This window comes from Drosophila eugracilis, unplaced genomic scaffold, assembly GCF_018153835.1.
Source record: "Drosophila eugracilis isolate 14026-0451.02 unplaced genomic scaffold, ASM1815383v1 contig_386, whole genome shotgun sequence".
In the NCBI taxonomy this organism is placed as follows: Eukaryota; Metazoa; Arthropoda; class Insecta; order Diptera; family Drosophilidae; genus Drosophila; species Drosophila eugracilis.
The window spans coordinates 784,869-804,520 of record NW_024573245.1 but is presented as its reverse complement, the minus strand read 5'-3'; the positions used below and the strand labels follow the sequence as shown (position 1 = coordinate 804,520).

The 19,652-nt window shown below is 45.8% G+C and overlaps 2 protein-coding genes across 2 annotated transcripts; one reads left to right on the top strand and one right to left on the bottom strand.

The window, feature by feature from the left end:
• Nucleotides 1–572: 572 nt before the first annotated feature.
• LOC108106100 (protein purity of essence) lies at nt 573–18,026 on the bottom strand. The gene is given in 16 exon segments (XM_017212964.2): nt 573–786; nt 854–2,450; nt 2,508–4,458; nt 4,524–4,594; nt 4,596–5,007; nt 5,090–5,580; nt 5,582–6,754; nt 6,817–7,512; nt 7,575–7,779; nt 7,850–10,005; nt 10,007–13,857; nt 13,914–14,441; nt 14,500–16,648; nt 17,046–17,458; nt 17,580–17,674; nt 17,862–18,026. Coding segments are annotated over 16 exon segments (15,990 nt in total). The 5' UTR covers nt 17,981–18,026; the 3' UTR covers nt 573–703.
• Nucleotides 18,027–18,548: 522 nt separating this feature from the next.
• On the top strand, nt 18,549–19,542 carry LOC108106158 (TBP-related factor). Its single transcript, XM_017213069.2, has 2 exons — nt 18,549–18,743; nt 18,814–19,542. The coding sequence occupies exons 1-2, from the start codon at nt 18,589–18,591 to the stop codon at nt 19,331–19,333; spliced, it is 675 nt and encodes a 224-aa protein (XP_017068558.1). The 5' UTR covers nt 18,549–18,588; the 3' UTR covers nt 19,334–19,542.
• Nucleotides 19,543–19,652: the final 110 nt, after the last annotated feature.

The window sequence follows — 19,652 nt, the reverse complement described above, 5'->3', positions numbered from 1 at the left end:
TGACTAGCATTTGCTCAATTAGTTCTTTAGCTCTCTACTGCGCACACTTACGCACCGGTGTACCTACTATTTTAAGAACAAAAAACTATTTTTACGTACAATCCAGTTTTTCACTTACACTTGTTATGTTTACACAAAACAAAAAGCTCACAGCAGACAAACATAAATGCGGCGCTGGAAAGTTGGAATGATATCCAATTTGAATATTATCCAGCAAAACATCTAACTATCCAAAATCCTACAGAATCTTTCCTAACACATTACACTATTCTCAGTAACCAAAAGGTTGTAAGAAGTTCTCACTATATCGATTTAGTTTAGAATTCCCTCCTAATATGTGGTACTATTTTTGTATATTTTGAGTTTACGAAATTAGCAAAATTTTTAGAACTGATGTATATTTAGAAACTAATCGAATCGTCCCATTCTGCAATATATTTATATTTATACATTTATTATATTTTTGTTTATTTGTAACCTGTTTTTTGCAATAAAGATGAAACTATGGTATATGAACAAATTATTTTGACTTTAATTATTAACTCCAAGAGAAACATATGGAAGTACTTAAATTCATTGTGCAAACGAATAATTTTTATTGATTAAATATTTTGATGTGATAAATATATATATTTATGCTGTATGTTTACATATAAGCAAGTCGTTGCCTCGAATTCTATGGATTCGAATCATCGATTGCATTTTAACTAGAGCTTGTGGTTGAAGGCAGGGCTACAAGAATTTCTTCGATAAAGCTGTCCGGCTGTTCAATGAGATGCAGAAGACCTAAAAAATACAAAATATAAAATTAAATATTTAAATTAAAAAACACTGTTACAAACAAAACACTTACCAGCCACATCGCAGAACTCTCCGAAAGAAGCGCACGGCAGGAACTCATCTGTTAGTGTCTGCAGGATGCTGTCTGTGGACTTCAGCAAAGCCTCATCATTCTTTCGCAGGTAGTCGAACAGCGATATAGGCCAATCCTCCTCCTTTGGGGTGGTTACCGTCTTGAATAGGTTGTTGTAGATCAAGTCTACCAGTGCCCACATCATTAGGAAAGGCTTGTATACAGAGTAATCCTTAGTCTGCCGATCCGCAGGTGCTAGCAAGGCCTTGCACAGCACCGACGGCGAGATGTGTCGGGCCTGGGCCACGGCTACCATCCTCTTCAGATGCGCCAACTTATGCTTATTCCACAGCTCGCGACTATGAAGCGAGAGCGAAATGGTTGCCATGTATAGAGGGCCGTCTACCTCGTATCCGCATTCCAACCATTTTTCATTGGGTGCTGCCTGCAAATATGTAAGCAAAGTCTTACTGTCCCTGGCCGCAGATCGTGAAGAAAGCAGCAGATAGACAGAGTAAAAGAGCAGGTAGGGAACAAAGTGCATGTTAGACTGCGGACCTCCTCCGCCAGCATCGTCATGGAAGCTGCGTTCCCAGGCAAATCGCAACAACAGAAGCTTCAAATCATGTACGCTGCTTGTATAGGAGATGTCACAGCGCTGGGTGCTTTCCTGCATGTAACTGCTGTGCCGGGTCATGCAAGCGGAGAAAGCTGCCTCTCCAACGGCAGGACCCCAAAGAGGCAGCAATCCATTACACCTGGTGTTAGCATTCTGCAAGCTAGCCCTCTCCCATTCATCTCTGCCTCGAGTCAATCGAATGGCTGATGTGTGGCAGTCAACGTGCACCACGTTGAAGTGAGTAACCGTGGTGTAGCCAATTGTCTTCCTTGACTTAAGCTCAAACTCCTCGACATTGCAGCGCTTAGTGAACGTGTAGATACCCAGCACCTTATCCGGCTGGCAGGCATAACCCTCGCGACAGATGAAGCATGTCAGGCCCGTTTCGTCACGCAGTTTTTCGATTTTCTGCAGAATAGATCCTTTGGCAGTCACCTGGCCCTTTTCGTTCGTGCGCATTCCCAAGGCGTCAAGCTGCTTTTCCCGCGTGGCCATAGCCAGCCGCTTCTTTTCTGCTCTTGTGAAATCACGCACTTGCTGTACTCTCGCTGCTGTGGCTGAGTCTGTAGAAAGGGCTTCAAGAAGGTTTTCGGCTAAGCTGCCCACATGTTCATCGCTAGATACTTGCTCCAAGCGATGTATAATGGGTATAATGTCCTTGCTAATAGCCACCTGCGTTGCCTCATGATGATTTGAGAGACCGGTGAGGAAGCGTAGTATATACTTTAAGCTTGGTCGCGAGATGAACTCTTTCAGCTCATCGGAGTCCGTTCGCAGGAGAGTGGGTTTGACACAAGGCGCATGCTCTGTGATGTATGCTAGCGATCGCTCTACGATGCCCAGACTAACTATGTAGTCCTTAAGAGTGCCACCAATGCAGTTATGCTCGATTTGGTTAGTCAGCACACAGAAAAGTTCCAATTTAAACTCTTCTTCCGGCGTTCGCTCGTTGTCAAAGCGTTTAAAGCTCAGAGTGTCCTAAAAAAAAAACATTAATTGGTTTTAAATTTTGTCAAATAAATTAGGCACACCTACCTTAAAATGTTCGCACAATAGAGCCATTTTCACCTCATTGCCATAAACCAAAGCGGCAAGCACACGAATGAGATGGCGCAGCACCGAGGGATTGTTTCTAACGTTCGGACAGTCTGTGCATGATATTAAGGCACTCACATACTCCGGCCCACCGAATGTTAGCGAGAATTGTAAGAACGAATCTAACGTATCGCTGGCTGCCTTTGAGAGTAACGTTTCCATGATCTCCAATAATTGCTCGGTGACGGATGACTGGATTGAATCGTTTTCCGATTGGAGACACATTTGTAGCACCTTGAGCAATGTGTTAATGGCTCCAATTTCAGGCTGGCAGAGAACTTCTTGGCAACGGCGCACTTTTACGCAAATAAGGAAAAGTTTCAAAAGCACCTGGATCAGCTCTCGATTGCGCGATATGCGTTGCAGACTACCAATCCTCTCCAGCATTACTCGCAGCCCATTGCAGTCAGCCAAAACGTTAGCCATTCGATAGAGCTGTTCAGTGTCCACCTGCTCCTGACTCTTGTTATTTAGGGTTTCCACAAATTCCTCGGTAGCATCTCCTAGAAGACCGCGCATGCGATAAACAATCCTCATGGCATCTCGATCGCCACCTTCAGCTAACCAGACTTTTTTGTATACATCTTTGACGGGCAGATCCAGACTAATGATTTTGTTATTTACTAGCAGTTCCATGCCGTTATCGTCTTCCAATAAGGCGATTAGTTCGCAATCCGTACAGATTTTATTTTTGACATCTCGCATTAGTGGACCCAATCCCATTTCACTTGAGGGATACGGATTGCCCAGCATGCGGCCTTGCAGGAAGTCCTCTTGCTGGGGATCCTTTTCCAAAGTCATATAGAACTCACTTTCGTCGTGCTCCTCAGGATGTATAATGGAGTACAACCGCTCAAAGATAAACACAGGAGTTTTTATATCATTCATGCGCGTCTTCTCTACGGTGTCGATAAGGATTTCCATGAAGGCTCGCGTCTCTTCTTCGGTACCGCTGGTCATATCCTCTAGCATCTCAAGCAGCTTCTCCTGGGCGTCGTCTATTAGTCGTGTTCGCTGCACTACCAAGCTTCTTAAGGCAAGATAACTTTCCAAAACAGGACCTAGCATGCGAGTTTTATAGGTCCTGCGGATGTTGGGACACTCAAGCAGTAGCCACAATAATTCCACATACTGTCGCAGAGCATATCCCAGTGATAAATCAGAGGAGAGAGAGTGCTCTTCCATACGATGCACCTTGCTTATTTCAATAGCCAGAAGCTGAGAGATTTGGCCAAGTACTCCTTTCAGCACCAAATACTGCAGCCAGGGTTGCTCCGTAGCCATGCTCTTGTACAGCATTAAATATTCCGCACTGGCCTCGCCAGCTTCGCCTACATGCTTTAAGAACGATGTAAGCATGTTTAAGGACTGTTGCTTTCTTTCGTTCGTTCTGCTCAAGCTGCTCAGTAGTGAACACGCCAGCTGGCGACCAAATCTGGAGTTTGCATTAAAAAGCAACGGCTGGATCCACTTAGCATTAAAAACGAGAGGCTTTATCACTCGTTGTTTGTCCAGCACATGCTCACGCCAGCGTTTTCCATACTTTTCGACTAGGAAGGCGGCCCGCACCTCTCGTCTGGTCTTTGGCGGGGCTTCTGGTGCTGCTGAACCACCAGTACCCGCTGCTGGAGGTGTCTGCTCCTTGGCGTTCTTTTGCTTTACCTGGCTATTGCTAGGCATCCGACTGCTCCAAGCGGCATACTCATGATTGCGATCTGAGTTAAGCCATGCTCTGTAGTCCACGGTATTGCCCTCAAGGAGCTTCATACTGCACAGATCTGTGGTTGCCACTTTCTGGTTTGGCTTGCTGCTCGGCAGCACCGGGCAGATGAGATTCTGCATAATGCGTAGGCAGGGATGCAGTACCGATGTTACCGGACCACGAGGCAATCTGTGGAGATCAACAATTAACAGATGAATCATGATTTTTAGAAAGCTTAAAACAATTAAACTAACCTGCAATTGCTAATGAACAACTCAAAGATAACTTTAAGCTTGTACTCCCAGCATACGTCGTCTTGGCCCAAGAAGCACTTCCAACAGTGTCATTTCCTGATGCACAGCTGCTTCCAAACTAATCAAGGGGATCGATCCCATTAGCGCATTCTTTACCCTCGTAGTGACCAGTTGTAGTAGGTGCATGCATGCCTCGGAATTATCCTTAGTCAACACAACCAGAAGGTTGCGCACCTCCTCCTGAATCTGGGGTGTGCCTCGCCGAAGGTTGTGCTCGGCTAGTTCACTCACTAGTCCCTGGCTATATAGTCCAACGCGACAATCGTAGTTGTAAGCCATGGCCCTGAGAAGAGTAAGACACTGCTCGGTGGACGCCAGGGCACATCCGTAGCATCGATTTGTTGTAGGATTCTCGGCACCAGTTGACGAGCCGGGATTGATAGGTGGCTGATCCTGCTGTTGACGATCGTAAGCCACCAGTTCGCTAGAAAGTTGATTAATTTCAATTAGTATGTCAGTGTAATCTTGAGTCGCATTTGTGCAACCATAGATATAAGTGTACCAACCTGCGACAAGCCTTCACTTTCTGGACGATCTTGCTTAGTTCCTCAAAACTGGTCCGTGATTCTACGCAGTATTTCTGGGCCAGCAGCTGTATGATTTTGTTTACCTGCGAAGTGCTATGTACACTGGCCATGTTGTCCTCAACCATGCGGTCGCTGCTCCGGTGTTCAGCTACCTTCTGTATAAGTAGCTCCAGCATTTGCTTGTTGGTTAGCAATTGACGGTAAATTCTATCCGCTCGTTCCAAGGAACTGTGTATCAGTGTAACGGTCTTCACTCGATCCTCTGCTGATTCAATAGGATCAACAGCGCAGCACACACGAGCGTACATGCTAAAATCGAATTTAGCGTACTTGCAGAAGCCACATGAGTGGCACAGGAACGGGTCCTTCTCATCGTAGTTGATAGCCCGACATTTATGACATTGGAACACATTTTCGCCGCAATTTCCACATACTCCCGGGTATGCCGGTACTGCTGCACTGCATCTTGGGACATTGCAGATTCTCACTTGATCCACTTACAGTTTCAAAGAAATCTGCGAACTCGATCATCAAATTACAAGCCGTGATCGGCAGTGGAAAATCGATTTTCAATTCGGTTTGTGCGGACTGCAGGGACACTGAACGCGCTTTGTGCCACAGTGCTGGGCGATTCTTGAGCTCCACCACCGCCTGGACACTGCGGTTATTATAGTAAACATTTATGGTCCTTACCATCTTTGTTCGCTTCAAGTCAGCAATTCTTACTATCAACTTGGAAATAGTATGGCATTGCACCAGTTTGTAGATCATAGTGGTCGTTGTGTACTTTGAATCTGACTTAACTGATGGCAATTTGATGTTGGCCATCGGCACCTCTGGATTGTTGCACACCAAGCAAGGCTCCGATTCGAGATAGTAGCCGTTTACTTGAAGAATAGACTCAAGGGTTGTGTATATTGGAGCATTCGGATGCTTGCATAGCAGTTCATTCTGCTGTCTGAGAACGTCAACAGCCCGGGAAACAAACTCTGGCAGTCGCTCAGTGATACTTCTGGTGCTTAGTGTCAGATATCCCAAGAGGTCTACAAACTGCGCTGTCCTCCTACCATAAGTGGGTACCAAGGGCCATAGGTTCCAGAATATGTTTAGCAGTTTCTCCCGCTGTCGTTCGTTAGCATGCTCAAAAAGTCCGGTCATAAAAGAGTGGGCCTGCCATCTCAGCTGGCTTATGTTATTCTCCAACAGGAAGATCCTCACAAACCGGATGATCAGCGCATCACATGCGTATCTAAAGATCTGATGAACAAATGTCCCGCACTGGGCAGGATCGAACTTGGAGTAATAAGCATCTGTGTCCTCGCTCTTCTCCCGATCGGTCCGAAGTTTTCCAGATGACGACGAGGTCGATGGTTGCGGCTGTGCCTGCTTAGATCCATTAGGAGAGGGCAAGTTACAAACAGCCGCCTGCAGCAATTGAATAATAATGGGGGACACCCCATCATCTAACTGGTAGCAGGCAATTTCCATCAGCATGGCCAACGCATCTTCATGAACGACGCAGAACTTCTGCCAGTTGCCGGTACGCATCTGGCTTATCTCCTGGCAAGTACGTAGATGCTCTGTCAGCTCCACCAGAGCATCATAAGTAAGCAAAGGAGGATTGGCATTGTAGGGAGCCCCAGTCTACATCAAAAAAATAAATTCATTTATTTTTAACAGACTATTAAGACTATTTTTGAACTCACCTTGCTGCTGACTATGTTACACACCCGTTTGACAACCCGGAAATGAGCATCCAGGGAATGACCGTCGCGGTACATGCGGAACTTTTCCTTACTGCCGCAGATGTACATGAGCAGCTTTCTCACTTGCCGACGAAGCAAAGTGTTTAGGTTAAGCATCATGTACTCACAAAGTGTAAAGGTCATGGCTTCGCAGAAGCCACTATCATAGTTGTCTGGATGGGCGCTACTTAAGCGAAGAATTTGGTACGGCAATCGTACAATAATCTCAGTTAGCAGACCATCATACGATTCAAATATATCCGGGTAGTTTTTCAGATAGTTATGTGGAATTAATATGGATATATCAGGTTTAGGTCCATGTTTAATGGGTTTCAGTAGCTGAACTCCTGGACCTGAAGCTCCACCGCTCGGTTGAGCTGCCTGCGAGGCTGCCACTCCACCACCCGCTGCGTAGGGATCACCTAGCACGTTCTTCCAGTGAACCAGGAGCGTGTTCAATGCTTCCAAAGCATAAACAAATGCTCCACTCTTGCTGAGAACATTGGCTGTGGTACTGGCCACAAAGGAGCTGTTGTCCTTGAATTGATGCGGTGGCGATGTGGTTCCAGTCTGCTTTGACTTTGTCTTACCCATCATGACTCCAAACAGTGAGAGCAATGCCAGACGCACCTCATTGCCAGGACACTTTGTTTCCATCTTGAATATACATTTTGACATTTCAATTTATTTAATTTACTCAAGAAAAATCTTCTACTTACCCTTGAGGCAGCTCCCCGTTTGCCAATTTCCACATACTCCACGAGAGCAGTGAGTAGATCTTGAAGTACCTGCTGATCTCTCTCATTGTTGCCATTAAGATCGGTGGTGAGCATGAGAATTACCTGGATTAGTGGTATTGCCTGAAGGCCATTGCATAGATCAAATGTGCCCAGGTGTTGAATAATACTCTCTAGCACAGCAATTCTATTAAAAAACAAAATAGTTAAAAGTGAATAAGTAAAATTTAAAGAGCAACTTGTATTATCACACATACCGTAGATCATGTAGCTTGCTGAGCTTCTCGTCCTCGTTGATTTCGTTATCCTCGCTGCTGCTCATGGCACTCAAGCCAGCAACACCGCCGGAACCACCTATGCCACTTGGACCAGGTTGCTCTTGATCATCCTTTGTGGAACCCTGTCGAGGAGGCGAAGCATTCGCATGATCGCCAAAATTACTGCTTCTGGCAGATGTTCCACCGATACTCTCCACACCGCTGCCTCCACTCTCTGATCCACCACTACCAGCGGGCTCTGCTGGTGAAGTCCGCAATGTTGATCCATCGGTTGCCACATTTGAAGCTTCATCGTCATCAGAACCACCTGCGGAGACACTGGCCGTTGTGTTCACTGCCGCTGCCATGGCTGCAGCCTGACGGATGCCCTGAAGATTGGCCAATCCTTGCTGAAGTGACTGCAAGGCATTTGCATCTCCTCCATGCTGTTGGAGACTTAATGCGATAGCAATATCCATAATGGTTTCATCATCCGCATCTTCGGGAAGACCCAGTAAGCGAGGGAAACTGCCACCCATGAAGGCTTCGAGGTTGAGCATCTGTTGCTGGCCCACACCTCCTGCCCCCACTACTCCACCTTCTGCTTCCGGATTCGGATCGGGTATTCCACCACTTCCGGCTGCAGCATCTACAGCAACAGCAGCTGCTTCCTCAATAATGTCATTAGCAGCTGAAGCAGCCACTGCTTGGAGCGCTTGCATGGCGGCGTTGGATGGCGTAGGTGTAGAGCTAGCCGGTGGTGTGACTATGGCTACCTTTCTGCGTTTCACTCTCGGACTCAGCAACAAGATCAATGCCTCCTTTGCGCTGTGGCTAATAACGCTAGCATCATGCTTGAGCAAATCGATGAAGTACTTGGTCATCCGTCCGACCTGGCCGGGGTCAGCTAAAGCAAATCCGTACATAATCTCGACGAGGCAATGAACAATGGTCTCTGCCTGGCACAAGCCTCGTTTCACAATATTAATGGGCTCATCCAATGCCGGGGTGACCTTGTGCAACTCCAAGACAAATCCCATGAGGGTTGGCACAATATCATAGTTGTTCTCAGCGCAGATTTTTGCTAGAGATTGTGGACGGGCGTTGGCGATGCCACGAACCAGGAGAATAAGGCGGTAGAAGGCCTCAGGATCGATCTCCTGTAGAGATTCCAGTTTTTCGAGCTTTGGCTGCAAAGCCTGGAGTTCTCCATGAACGAACTGAAGTAGTACTCCATCTTTGTAGTTGTGATAAGATGCCCTGGTTCCGTAAAGAGTGGCCAAAACATATCGGGCCTGGGTCTGGACAGGATTGGGCGTGGGCAACAACAAGAGGGCACTCGCTGTTTTTACTGCCTTTTGCCGGATGGGGGAAGGCACACTAGATCCCAACAAGTGAAGCGCACAGTCCATGACCTCCAAAAGGTTATTAACCATTCGATCCAGCTGGGTAATACAGTTAAATCCCTCTCCAAAGTTGGCGCTACTTGCCTGTGAAGAAGATACTGCTGGCACACTTGATCCTGGAGCAGCGGCATCCTCGCTTTCGTCGGGCCAGCCTACCAACTCTTTAGACTTGCCATAGACCTCAATGCAATCCAGTAGAGTCACATTTTCCGGGTCTTGAGACTTGGCAAATATGACCTTTAACAGCTTGTCTGACTGCAGCATTTCCTCCCGGATCAGAGGAATGTCGAACCAGCGAGCCCTTCGCACCGGTGTAGCAATTGTGCGTCCCAGGATGGTGACTGATACCGGAGCACGCTGAACATCCTGAGTTCCAAGTAAGACCCTTATTCCTACGATAACCACATTGGGATCATTGTTGATCACCTCAAGAGTAAAGCCACTCGCACGGGTGCTGGCCACAAACATTCCCGTTGAGAATAGACGCATCTTTAGTTTTTGTTTGTTGTAAATCTGGAGCAGATCATTGCCTCCGAATTCCACATCAGCCAGCATGTTGCAGTGCTCAAAAAAGTCAATTGGGAACACAGGATGACCTCCTGCCTCGAGTTGTTTCTGTTGTTGGCTTGCCTTTCTGTTGTTCAGCTTTCCAGACGCTGCATTAGCCTTGGATTTTGGTGTTGAACTAATTCCTCCCTTAGCCATCAAAGTGGATGTATAAAGCTGGTTACCAAATGGCTGAACTTGTGGGTGAGAGCCAGAAGCTCGTGTGTTCTGGTTGAGCGGAGAAGATCCTAAGGCTTCCGTCCTCGCAAAGCAGCAAAAGCGTGGTTTTCTCCACTCCGGCCACTGCATGACGGATGCCAACAACGTCCATTATTCGCGACTTAGCCGACTGTGCCTTGATCTCTTGCAGGTAAATCCGCTCGGGAGTTATCATCAATATAATAGGGTTGTTTGATGTCTGCATGCTGGCATATATCAATCCTGGATGTCCTGTAACCTCGGTCCATTGAACCAGTGGCTGTAGTGGTCCCTTCGAGGCAGACTTGCTGGCCGAATTGGTGTCCAGATGGTAAATTCCCCTCACTCCATCGTTTACATTGGTGAGTGGTGAAAAGAAACTCCTACCAGAGGAGTAACTGTAAAAGAGTAGTTGCAGGGTATGGGAATAATAGATGGACACTCCACCGCCACCAACTTGGCCACTAATATCCTTGATATGTTGGTGAGTCAGCTCCAAGGTATTGGTCACATAGAAATCGCCGTGGACCGCTAAACTTTGTTGATCCAACTGCTGGGTATAAATGTATCCACTGCTAGCAAAGCTTAGCATGTAATAGTTACCATCCTGGTACATAAAGGTACAATCCCTAATCTTGCCCACGGCCACTAAGTAATAGTACTTCGGACTATAGGTATCCACTGCCAAATCATAGATCTTAACATAATCGGAGGTGACAATTGCCAAAAGAGTTTGTGAGCCAGGCAACCACACAGCTTTCTTTATGTAATTTCCGTTTTCCAGTTGAGGACTCACCACAATGTGCTCGTTGGTACTGCCACTGCTTGAAAAGGTTAACACATGACACTCCTTCAAGCCACAAACTGCCAGGCAATCTTCATTGCAGGGGTTTGCAGCCAGGGACAAAACCGTACAAGCAATGGGCGCTGAACTCAGCTGTGTTAGAGTTAACTTTCGCTTAGAGGCATCTGCCTGTTTAAGCAGTGCCGACAGTTGAAGAATAGTTACCTTTCCCTTCTCATGGGAGACAGCCAACTGCTGGCGACGCCCGTGGGGCGATGACAAGCAACAGAATGCAACACGTCGGACTACTCCAGAAGAGATTAAGTGCTTTATAGTCTGACCCTGGTCGCCAGAGTAGTTCATCCGCACATTCTCAAAGGCCCCCTCTTGTGAGCCCAATGTGGCGAACATAAGTTGATCTGTAACTTGGAAGCTTTGCTCAAGTTGGTGGAGTCGCTCCAAGGCCGTTTTCGCCCTCTTGTGGCAGCCCACAATGGAGTATAGCGTACAGTTTTCTTTTATCGATGGAAGCAACACGTCAAAGTACTCCAGAATGCATTTTACTACCAGCAACCATTGATCCTGGTGTTGCAAAGTCTCTCGATAAGGTTCTAAAAGCTTGCTAAGCACTGCAATTCGTTCGCTAGTCAAGGAATCCTTCCGGGAAGGCATTGGTTGATTAACTGGTGGGCTGCTCCTCTTTTTTCCGGCTAGTAAGCTCATGTGAGACGGTAGGTAGCTACCCATTCCGGCAGAATCTCTCACCTCACTGGTACCAAGTCGCCTGCTCAATGCCTGACAGGATCCATCCTCCTTGGCTCCGCAATCACAGAAGAAATTTCCATATTTGGCGTAACTTACATCGTGACCCTTGTGGCAAACCCTTGCGCACACGGAGCACACGCCAACTGTGTTGATCATGTTACAAGTATGGCAGTGGTACCAGTGTTGGTTCATGAACTCCTTTTGGGTTTGCGAGAAGGTACATAGCTTGTTATTCAGCGTATCCTCATCAGAGTCTTCCAGCAATGAGTCCTGCTCCCCCTCTTCGGCCAGCTCGTCATAAAGATCGTCAATATCGGTCTGCAATTCATCATCCCATGGCGGTACGTGTTGTCGACTGCCTCGATAACCGATACTTTGCAGCAGTTCGCTAAGATAGCGCAGCTGAGCGCTAACGTTTTCCGCATGCTTGAGATGCTTTTCCGGTAATTGAAGCTTAGCCAGTTCCAGCCAAAGTATCGTGGTATTAAACAAGGCGACATGACCCCGTGCGGGGCTGGCGTCAGCCAGTGTAATCATTATCTGGAGTACATCCGCAAAATCGCAGCCATCTTGGGGTGGGGAAATTAAAGTTTGTCCCAACTGCAGCAATGCTTGGAACAGTGGGGGAGCTATTTGCGATGCCTTGCTCTGATCATTGACCAAGGATTTCACGAAGCTTAAAAGAAGCGCTCCATTTCGTTCGCTTCCAGTGTGATCACAGGCCTGAGAGGATTCTTCCGAGGGATTTGGTTGAGCAGCTTGCCACAGGCTCAGGATACGAGAGGTACTTGCCGCAGCTCCTCCTGTTCCAGCACCGCTTTCTCCGCCACCTGCTGCAGTTCCGCAGTCGTAGTCAATATCCATGGCATCCAACTGGTCAGAGATACTTGGCATAGCTGAAACGGTGGCCATGTTCGTTGGAGTCTGAGCATTGCTGCTGGAGCTGCTCGATGGCTGTAAAATGCTTGTCAGCATCCGGCAGGTGGTATCTAATGCTTCGGAGGTGCTTACATCCGTACTAACATTTGGCCCGTAAATGATGTGGGCCAACCAGAGCTTTAAACGAGCTACATCAACTGTGGCCAGCTCCGAGAAGCATTCAACTAGATCCTCATGCGGAAACTCTGAATCCGCTTGCATGGATTGCTGGAACAGGCGTTCAACGAATTGCAGCATCTTACGCGCATAGCTGACGGGCAGACTAGTGCCGGTAAAAGAGAGTAAAAGTGTCGTAAGACTCCCATGTTCCATGAAAAACTGCTGCATGGCTCGCACCGCTATAGGTTTTTCTAGCATCTTGATCATAGTTTTGAGCACGGCAAATAGCATAGACTCGTTAAACATAGCACGATCCTGTTCCAAGGGAGCTACCCCGCTAGACCCACCAGCATGTGGCTGGCGAAGCTCAGCTGCAAAATCTTTGAGCATGCGATAGCAATATCCAATCATATGCTCATAGAGCAGAAGCTTCTCTACCTCCGGTGTAATACCAAAGAGAATCACGCGTAGACACTGTTCACTTTGTCCTTGCAAGTAATCAGTTCGCATATCCAGCATTGAGGCGGTTAACAAAAGCTTGAGCTGAGCCATCATCTCTGTGTTGCGGGGGCAATGAGGAAGCAGGAGTTCAAACAACTGTAGGATTGATTTCAAACAGTGCTTCACAGTGTGCAAGGTTGAGTAATTGGCTCCTCGAGTCAGCTCTAAAATATGAGCATCAATCACGTTCAACGTATACGGTTCTACTGGATGTTGCCTGCCATCAAATGCGGAATCATTTACCATTATGCATTTTGGCCACTCGTTTGCTATCAATTGTTTGTCCTCATTAGGTAGAAGTTTGAGAAATGCTACATGCAGCTCCAACATAATAGCTGGTTTGTCGCTAGCAATGGGCACAATAAGATTCAATGATTGTTCCGGAGTCGAGCTTGACAACTGCTTCAGCATTTGGCTCCGCACAATAACCGAAAGCAGGCGGTAAGAGCCCATTAGCTTTATAATAAGCTCGTTCCGAAGATCACTAGGAAGCTTTCCCTCCTCTTCATTTTTTGATTTTTGCTCATCCATTGACTTATTTGAGGGCAGCTTATCATCCTCTTCATCTTTTGATTTTTCTTCATCGACTGACTTGTTTGAAGAATACAGTTCGGGATCGTTTGTTGTACCAGATGTGGAGGATGACCAGTTTGAAGTATCTTCGTCCTCCTTGCGGGGCCACTTATAGCCCTCCCTATTGGCCCAAGCAACCGCCTGCATATGGGCCACCAAAGAATCGAAAAGGATGAGATCGGACAGGCGGGGGGTTCCTATAGAAATATAATATTTAAGCAATGAAATCAAAACAACATTTATATAGTCTTACCGTTTCCATTCATCTGACAATTGAACGCTTCTACTCCAAGAATGGTTTGCTTAAGACTGTATTTCATATCGGCCGCTACATCGCCCACATGATTCCATAACGTCTCAGCGTATTGGGTATACATTCCCTGCTTGATTAAACTATTAACCACCAGGTAGTGAGAATGGGCCAGGGGAGAGCGTATACTCCAAATGAGTGAATGCAGGTTGGGTGCTCGTTCAACCTGAAGAGCTTCTACGTGTGAGGTAGAGGGTGGCAGACCCAAAACCAGCTTCCAGGCGATGCTAAAGCAATATTGTATGGCGCACAGGTTGTGCATGCTTGCTTCCTTCTCCTTTTCTTTGGAATATGCAGACATGTCGGTGATTGAGAGAATGTCAGTCAGGGCATCCACCAATAACGGATATTTCAGCTTGTCCGGCGTGCAGAGTATGAAGTTCCAAGCCAAGCCATCCAACTTGAATTCCTGTGCCCAATAAGGTTTCTCGGGATCGCCCATTACGAGAGAATAAAAAGTTGGGCGAATTGCTGCAATATAATAAATCCTTTTTAGTATTAAGTTTTGGGTCAAGAAATTTTTACTAACCTGATCCATATTCGCCGGCCGACTTGCGGAACTTTTCTTCAATATCTTGGCGGCAATAGGTACGGCCGTTTAGAAGATCTATGGTCTTTTCCGGCATGCTGCTAACGCTGAACAGATTCCAGCGTACCTGGTCCAGTAATTCTGGAGGCGCATTGTACAAGTGTTTCATGAGATACTCCAAAAATAGAAGCAAACGGGACAACAGCATCATTTGGCTGTTTCTTACGGGTCGATCCCCACTAATTCCACGGCAAACTTCCGCACAACGAATTACTCCGCCTGCCGTTAGAAGCAGTATTGACTTCTTCTGCATCAGATTCAGTGAGTGGAATAAGAAAAGCAGCAGCTGTGCGTGCTCAATGTTCAAGTCTTCGTAGTCAGAATCACTGGCGGCTGACCAAGAGCAGACTCCCTCAACCAGAGTGTTTATAAGGCGATGCCACACAGAAAGGCAGGCGGCCTCCTTCTCTTGAGTGGGCTTTAGCAATAGAATTTGCACGAGAACTGACAAGGTACTCGGATAGACCTGTAGGGGCCAAGTGTTTGTGTCGGTTGACCACGGCGATATAGACAAATGCTGCAACAGATTGGACTGTAATTGCTCTGAGAGAAGCGATGTGGATATCAAATTGTGAATATAACGACCGGCTGCTCCTGAAAAGCGAATCATCGAGGTCTGCCACTTGGTTGCAGCAGCTGCGGGGCCACTTGTTCCTGCATTTGCAGCTGGGGCATTTCCCGAAGCCTGTACGCTTTCGTTTCGCATGACATCCCTATCAAAATCCTTGATAATGTTAGCCATTAACAGCATTTGCTGATCACTCACTCCAGCCTTTACATAGCGCTGCATGTATGCGTGCCGATTAGCTAGAAATTGGTCCAAGAAACAGAATATGTCCGCCGCCAAATCTAGATATTCATGTGGCTCATCCAACTTGGGGACGAGAGCGCTCTTTTGCTCTCCACGCTCTTGTGTGGATGTGTTTGCATTATCGTCATGCGTTTCTGGGGAAAGAGTTTCTTTAAACCAGTGTCCCAGGTAACTCTCGCTATCGTCCTCCTCGGAGTTATCTGAACAGGAGAGAGAATCGTTAAAGTAGGTAGTAGAGTCCGAGTAGCTAATGGGTTCGCATTCTGTGCGATCCTTGGCAGAGGCGCGTCTTAAGGTACAAGCCTTGCGATAAGCTACCGTGGCCAGAAAAGTGAAGAGTTGGTGGAGTGTAGCGGTGTTGAGCACTCGTACAATCCTCTCTAGGGAACTGTAGTTCTGCAAAATGTCGAATTGCGCGGGCTCCGGCAGTTCCGTGGATTCGGTACTTTGTCCACAAGCGGATTCAATCTTCAGATCTTCAATTAACTCCGATAGAAGTTTAATGCTGTGGTTAGCAATGGCCGCGTTAAGTTCCCCAAAACCTTGTTGGACTTTGAATAGGTTGACTCTGGCTATAGGTGTGGTAGGAGCGGTTCCAGCCTCATTTCCAGACTTGGCCGCTTTGGTTGACGATTTAGATGCAGTCTCCGAGCTTGTTCCGCCGCTTCCGGATGCACCCATTGCTCCTTGGATGCCGCTAATAAGCAGCCAGCTGCCATAGCAGAGATGGTTTTGATATACATGAATTCTGGCCGATGCCTTAAACATATCGCCAATATTAGAGTAAATCTCTAGAGCCTTGTTAACTATGCTGCAGGCCTGCTCCTCAAAGTCGTCGTAGTCTTTGTTCGTTTGCCCAGCACTAGAACCTCCTCCTCCGCTGCCTTGACTAGTAGATGCAGTCTGCTGCTTCTGGGATCCGGGCTGGCTCATTCCTAGCACACTAGTGGCTATTGAAGTTAGCACAGCATTGTACAGCGCAGCAATGCCGCACACTGACAGGCGTTCAATCCGACTAGGAGTCAGTGGCTGTAGCACAATCAATGCATGTGCTTGACTCAAAATGGTGAGATCAGTGAGCATGTGATTCATGCTCGATTTCACAGTAGTGGCCTCTACTTGCGTCAAAGGCAGATAGAGCGACTTGCCACCGTTAATGGTCTCCAAATATTTGGACCGGTAGCGGTTTAATATGGGCAAGCCAACACACACATCAAGCAGGGTATCAACTCCATTCTGCTCCTGGAAGTACTCCACATTGGCCGCAATAAGTTGGTCCTGCAAGAAAGAAACATTTAATAATGCGCTTCAATCATTGCTAAACATTAATTTAAGATGTTAATAACTTATGTCTTATTCAGTCCTTGTTCGGTTTTAACCCACTTTAACTTTGATGAGGGTATTACATTCTGTGCAGTTTGAGAGTTAAGATAAAATTCAACAAAAACTTTCAAAAGAGAAATTTTTTAAATATTTACATGATTGAAACAATGTTCTTTCTACCCTATGTTGCGTATAATATTTTATGTTTTACATTTAATGCATTTTTTTCATTATTTCACAATTTTTTGACATCACTGGTTGTGCTATTTGTAAAGAAATTACTTTGAGTAACAACAAAAAATCGTGGGAAAACAAATGGAACAAGGCTGATCTTTAGATGTTTTACGCTCACAGTGCAGAAGGTAAACTCTTGGCTAAGGGGAACCCATGTCATCTTCCCGGCCTCCAGAGGATCTATCAGTTGCTGCAGGATAACCGAGGACAAGTCTGACCGGGATCGTTTAATCTCTGACTTGGGCGACTCCTTGTCATTGCTGGCACCGCTTCCGGATGAACTGCTGCTGGGTAGTATGCTCTTGGTGGTTGACTCTGGATGCTTACAACTCTTGAGAACATTGGCTACTGCATTATAGTCAAACATGTTTGTTGACGTAGTAGAGGGATTTTCGCGGCCCTCACAAAGCATCTTAAGGGCGCCCAAAAGCCACTTTGTCTCGTACACGGACACCCTAGGCAGCCTGTAGATGATGAACCGTATGAGCACGGCGGTGGCATCATGCAGCTGACAAATCTGGGTCTGGCAAACTGCAAAACCCAAAGATTATACATGTATAGTGTACTAATACTATGAGTGAAGCACTCAGTTCTTGGCCAAACATTTCTTTGTTGTGGTTTCTTTGGCGAAAAATCATTAGGGTGCACTTACTTGTCTCGATTTGCATAAGTTTGTCAGCCGCCAGGGCCGCAAAGGCCGTGTAAAACTGCGTGAAATTGCTTTCCTCCTCGAAAAAATCATGTTCACTATACGAATTCCGAAATAGAGCGATGTTAGTTCTTGAAAATTAAGAATTTTCAAAGCTTTTGCTTGTTTCGTCACTGGGGCGGCCATATTTAATTTTGCAAGTCACTTTTTGCACTTGCAGAAGTCCCCAAATATTTTTCACTGCGCCATTCCCCAGGAGAAAAATTCTTGGTCGGCTTTACTTACCATCTTGTGATGGCTTTAAGCAGATTAACTACTTCGTTCTTGTTGAGAGCTCCAGTGCGGTTCAGTAGAAGAGCTTTTACTACGGAATTCCAATCCGTTCCACCGCTGTGCGCCGACATTATTGTTTTAATTGTCGTCAATTTGCTCGAAAGTACTCGGCCTACTTAGCAGTGTGGCCGGATTGAATTTGCGCGTAAATACCATAAACGCAGGGCTGCAAAGCTTTCTATTAAGACACATATTCCCCAATTCTTTATTGGTTAATACGTTAATGTGCTTAACCGATGGGTATCTACTGATTACAAATTGTTTAAAATAATTGGAAGTCAATATCTTATGCCTAATATCAATATGTCTAGGGCTGCCAACGATTTTTATTATAATTATTATAGGTTTGCTTTACTAAAATTTCATACAAAATTCCGAAGATTTTTGAACACTTTATTAAAGTTTATTAAATTCCAATTTTTTAAATTATTCATTGCGTATAAGTTAAATGAAAAATGACTAACTTTACTTTTATCTACATTAATAATTGTTTTAACAATAAGCTTAATAGTAATAAGTACATAAATGAAAGACTTTTTTTTGAGTGCTTCAAAAAATACCTTACTGCATTTCATGTTGTGAATAAAAATACCAAACCGGCATGTAACATTTTTCTTTGTTCTTTCAATAGAGCAACACTGGACACCTCACTTTCAGGATTTGTTTACAATTTTTAGCAATGCAGTTTCACTTTAAAATTGCAGATGCTGAAAGGGACAGGGACAATGTGGCGGCTCCGAGCAATGTTGGTGTTAATCCGCACACCGCACTGCAGCCGCAACAACCTGCTGCACTCGTGGAGCCCAAGGATGCACAGCACGAGATCAGACTGCAGTTAGTGACGACATACCCAGAACTTGTAGTGAAATAATTAAAAATACATCAATAAATTGTTAACTTGCAGAAATATCGTTGCGACTTTCTCGGTAAACTGTGAACTGGACCTCAAGGCGATCAATTCGCGCACCAGGAACTCGGAGTACTCGCCCAAGCGCTTTAGGGGCGTCATAATGCGGATGCACTCGCCCAGGTGCACTGCCCTCATCTTCCGAACGGGCAAGATAATCTGCACCGGGGCTCGGAATGAGATTGAGGCCGACATTGGATCCCGGAAGTTTGCTCGCATCCTGCAAAAGCTGGGATTTCCTGTAAAGTTCATGGAGTACAAGCTGCAAAACATAGTAGCCACCGTCGACTTACGATTCCCCATCCGCCTAGAGAACCTTAACCAGGTGCACGGACAATTCAGCTCCTATGAACCGGAGATGTTCCCCGGACTCATTTACCGCATGGTCAAGCCACGGATTGTTCTCCTGATCTTCGTTAACGGGAAGGTTGTGTTCACGGGCGCCAAGTCGCGCAAGGACATCATGGACTGCCTGGAGGCTATTTCACCTATTTTACTAAGCTTTCGGAAGACGTAGTTAAATTATGGCATCTATATTTACATAAGTAATCTATATACTTAAGTTAGTAACGTTTTCCAAATCAACCATTTTTTTATATGTGCACCTTTTTTAAAAAATATATATAACAGAAAGTATTTAGGAGCAGCAAAGCTAGAAATTATTTAATACTTCCTTTTTTTATATTAACGAATCATTCATATTTGAAATAAAGTAATTAACAAAAAGTGAAATGTTTTAAACTGATTAATTTAAGCTACCAATGTCTTATAAAAGCTTGTTTATCTTATGTTAACTAGAAATGTAGTATCGGAACAAGAAACGCTTTTATTGTCGA

Bases quoted from the DNA above. Each gene is read 5' to 3' on its own strand.
- LOC108106158 (XM_017213069.2), top strand. From the start codon at position 18,589: ATGCAGTTTCACTTTAAAATTGCAGATGCTGAAAGGGACAGGGACAAT. The intron at 18,744-18,813 runs GTTAGTGACGAC...GTTAACTTGCAG, and splicing joins CAGCACGAGATCAGACTGCA to AAATATCGTTGCGACTTTCT.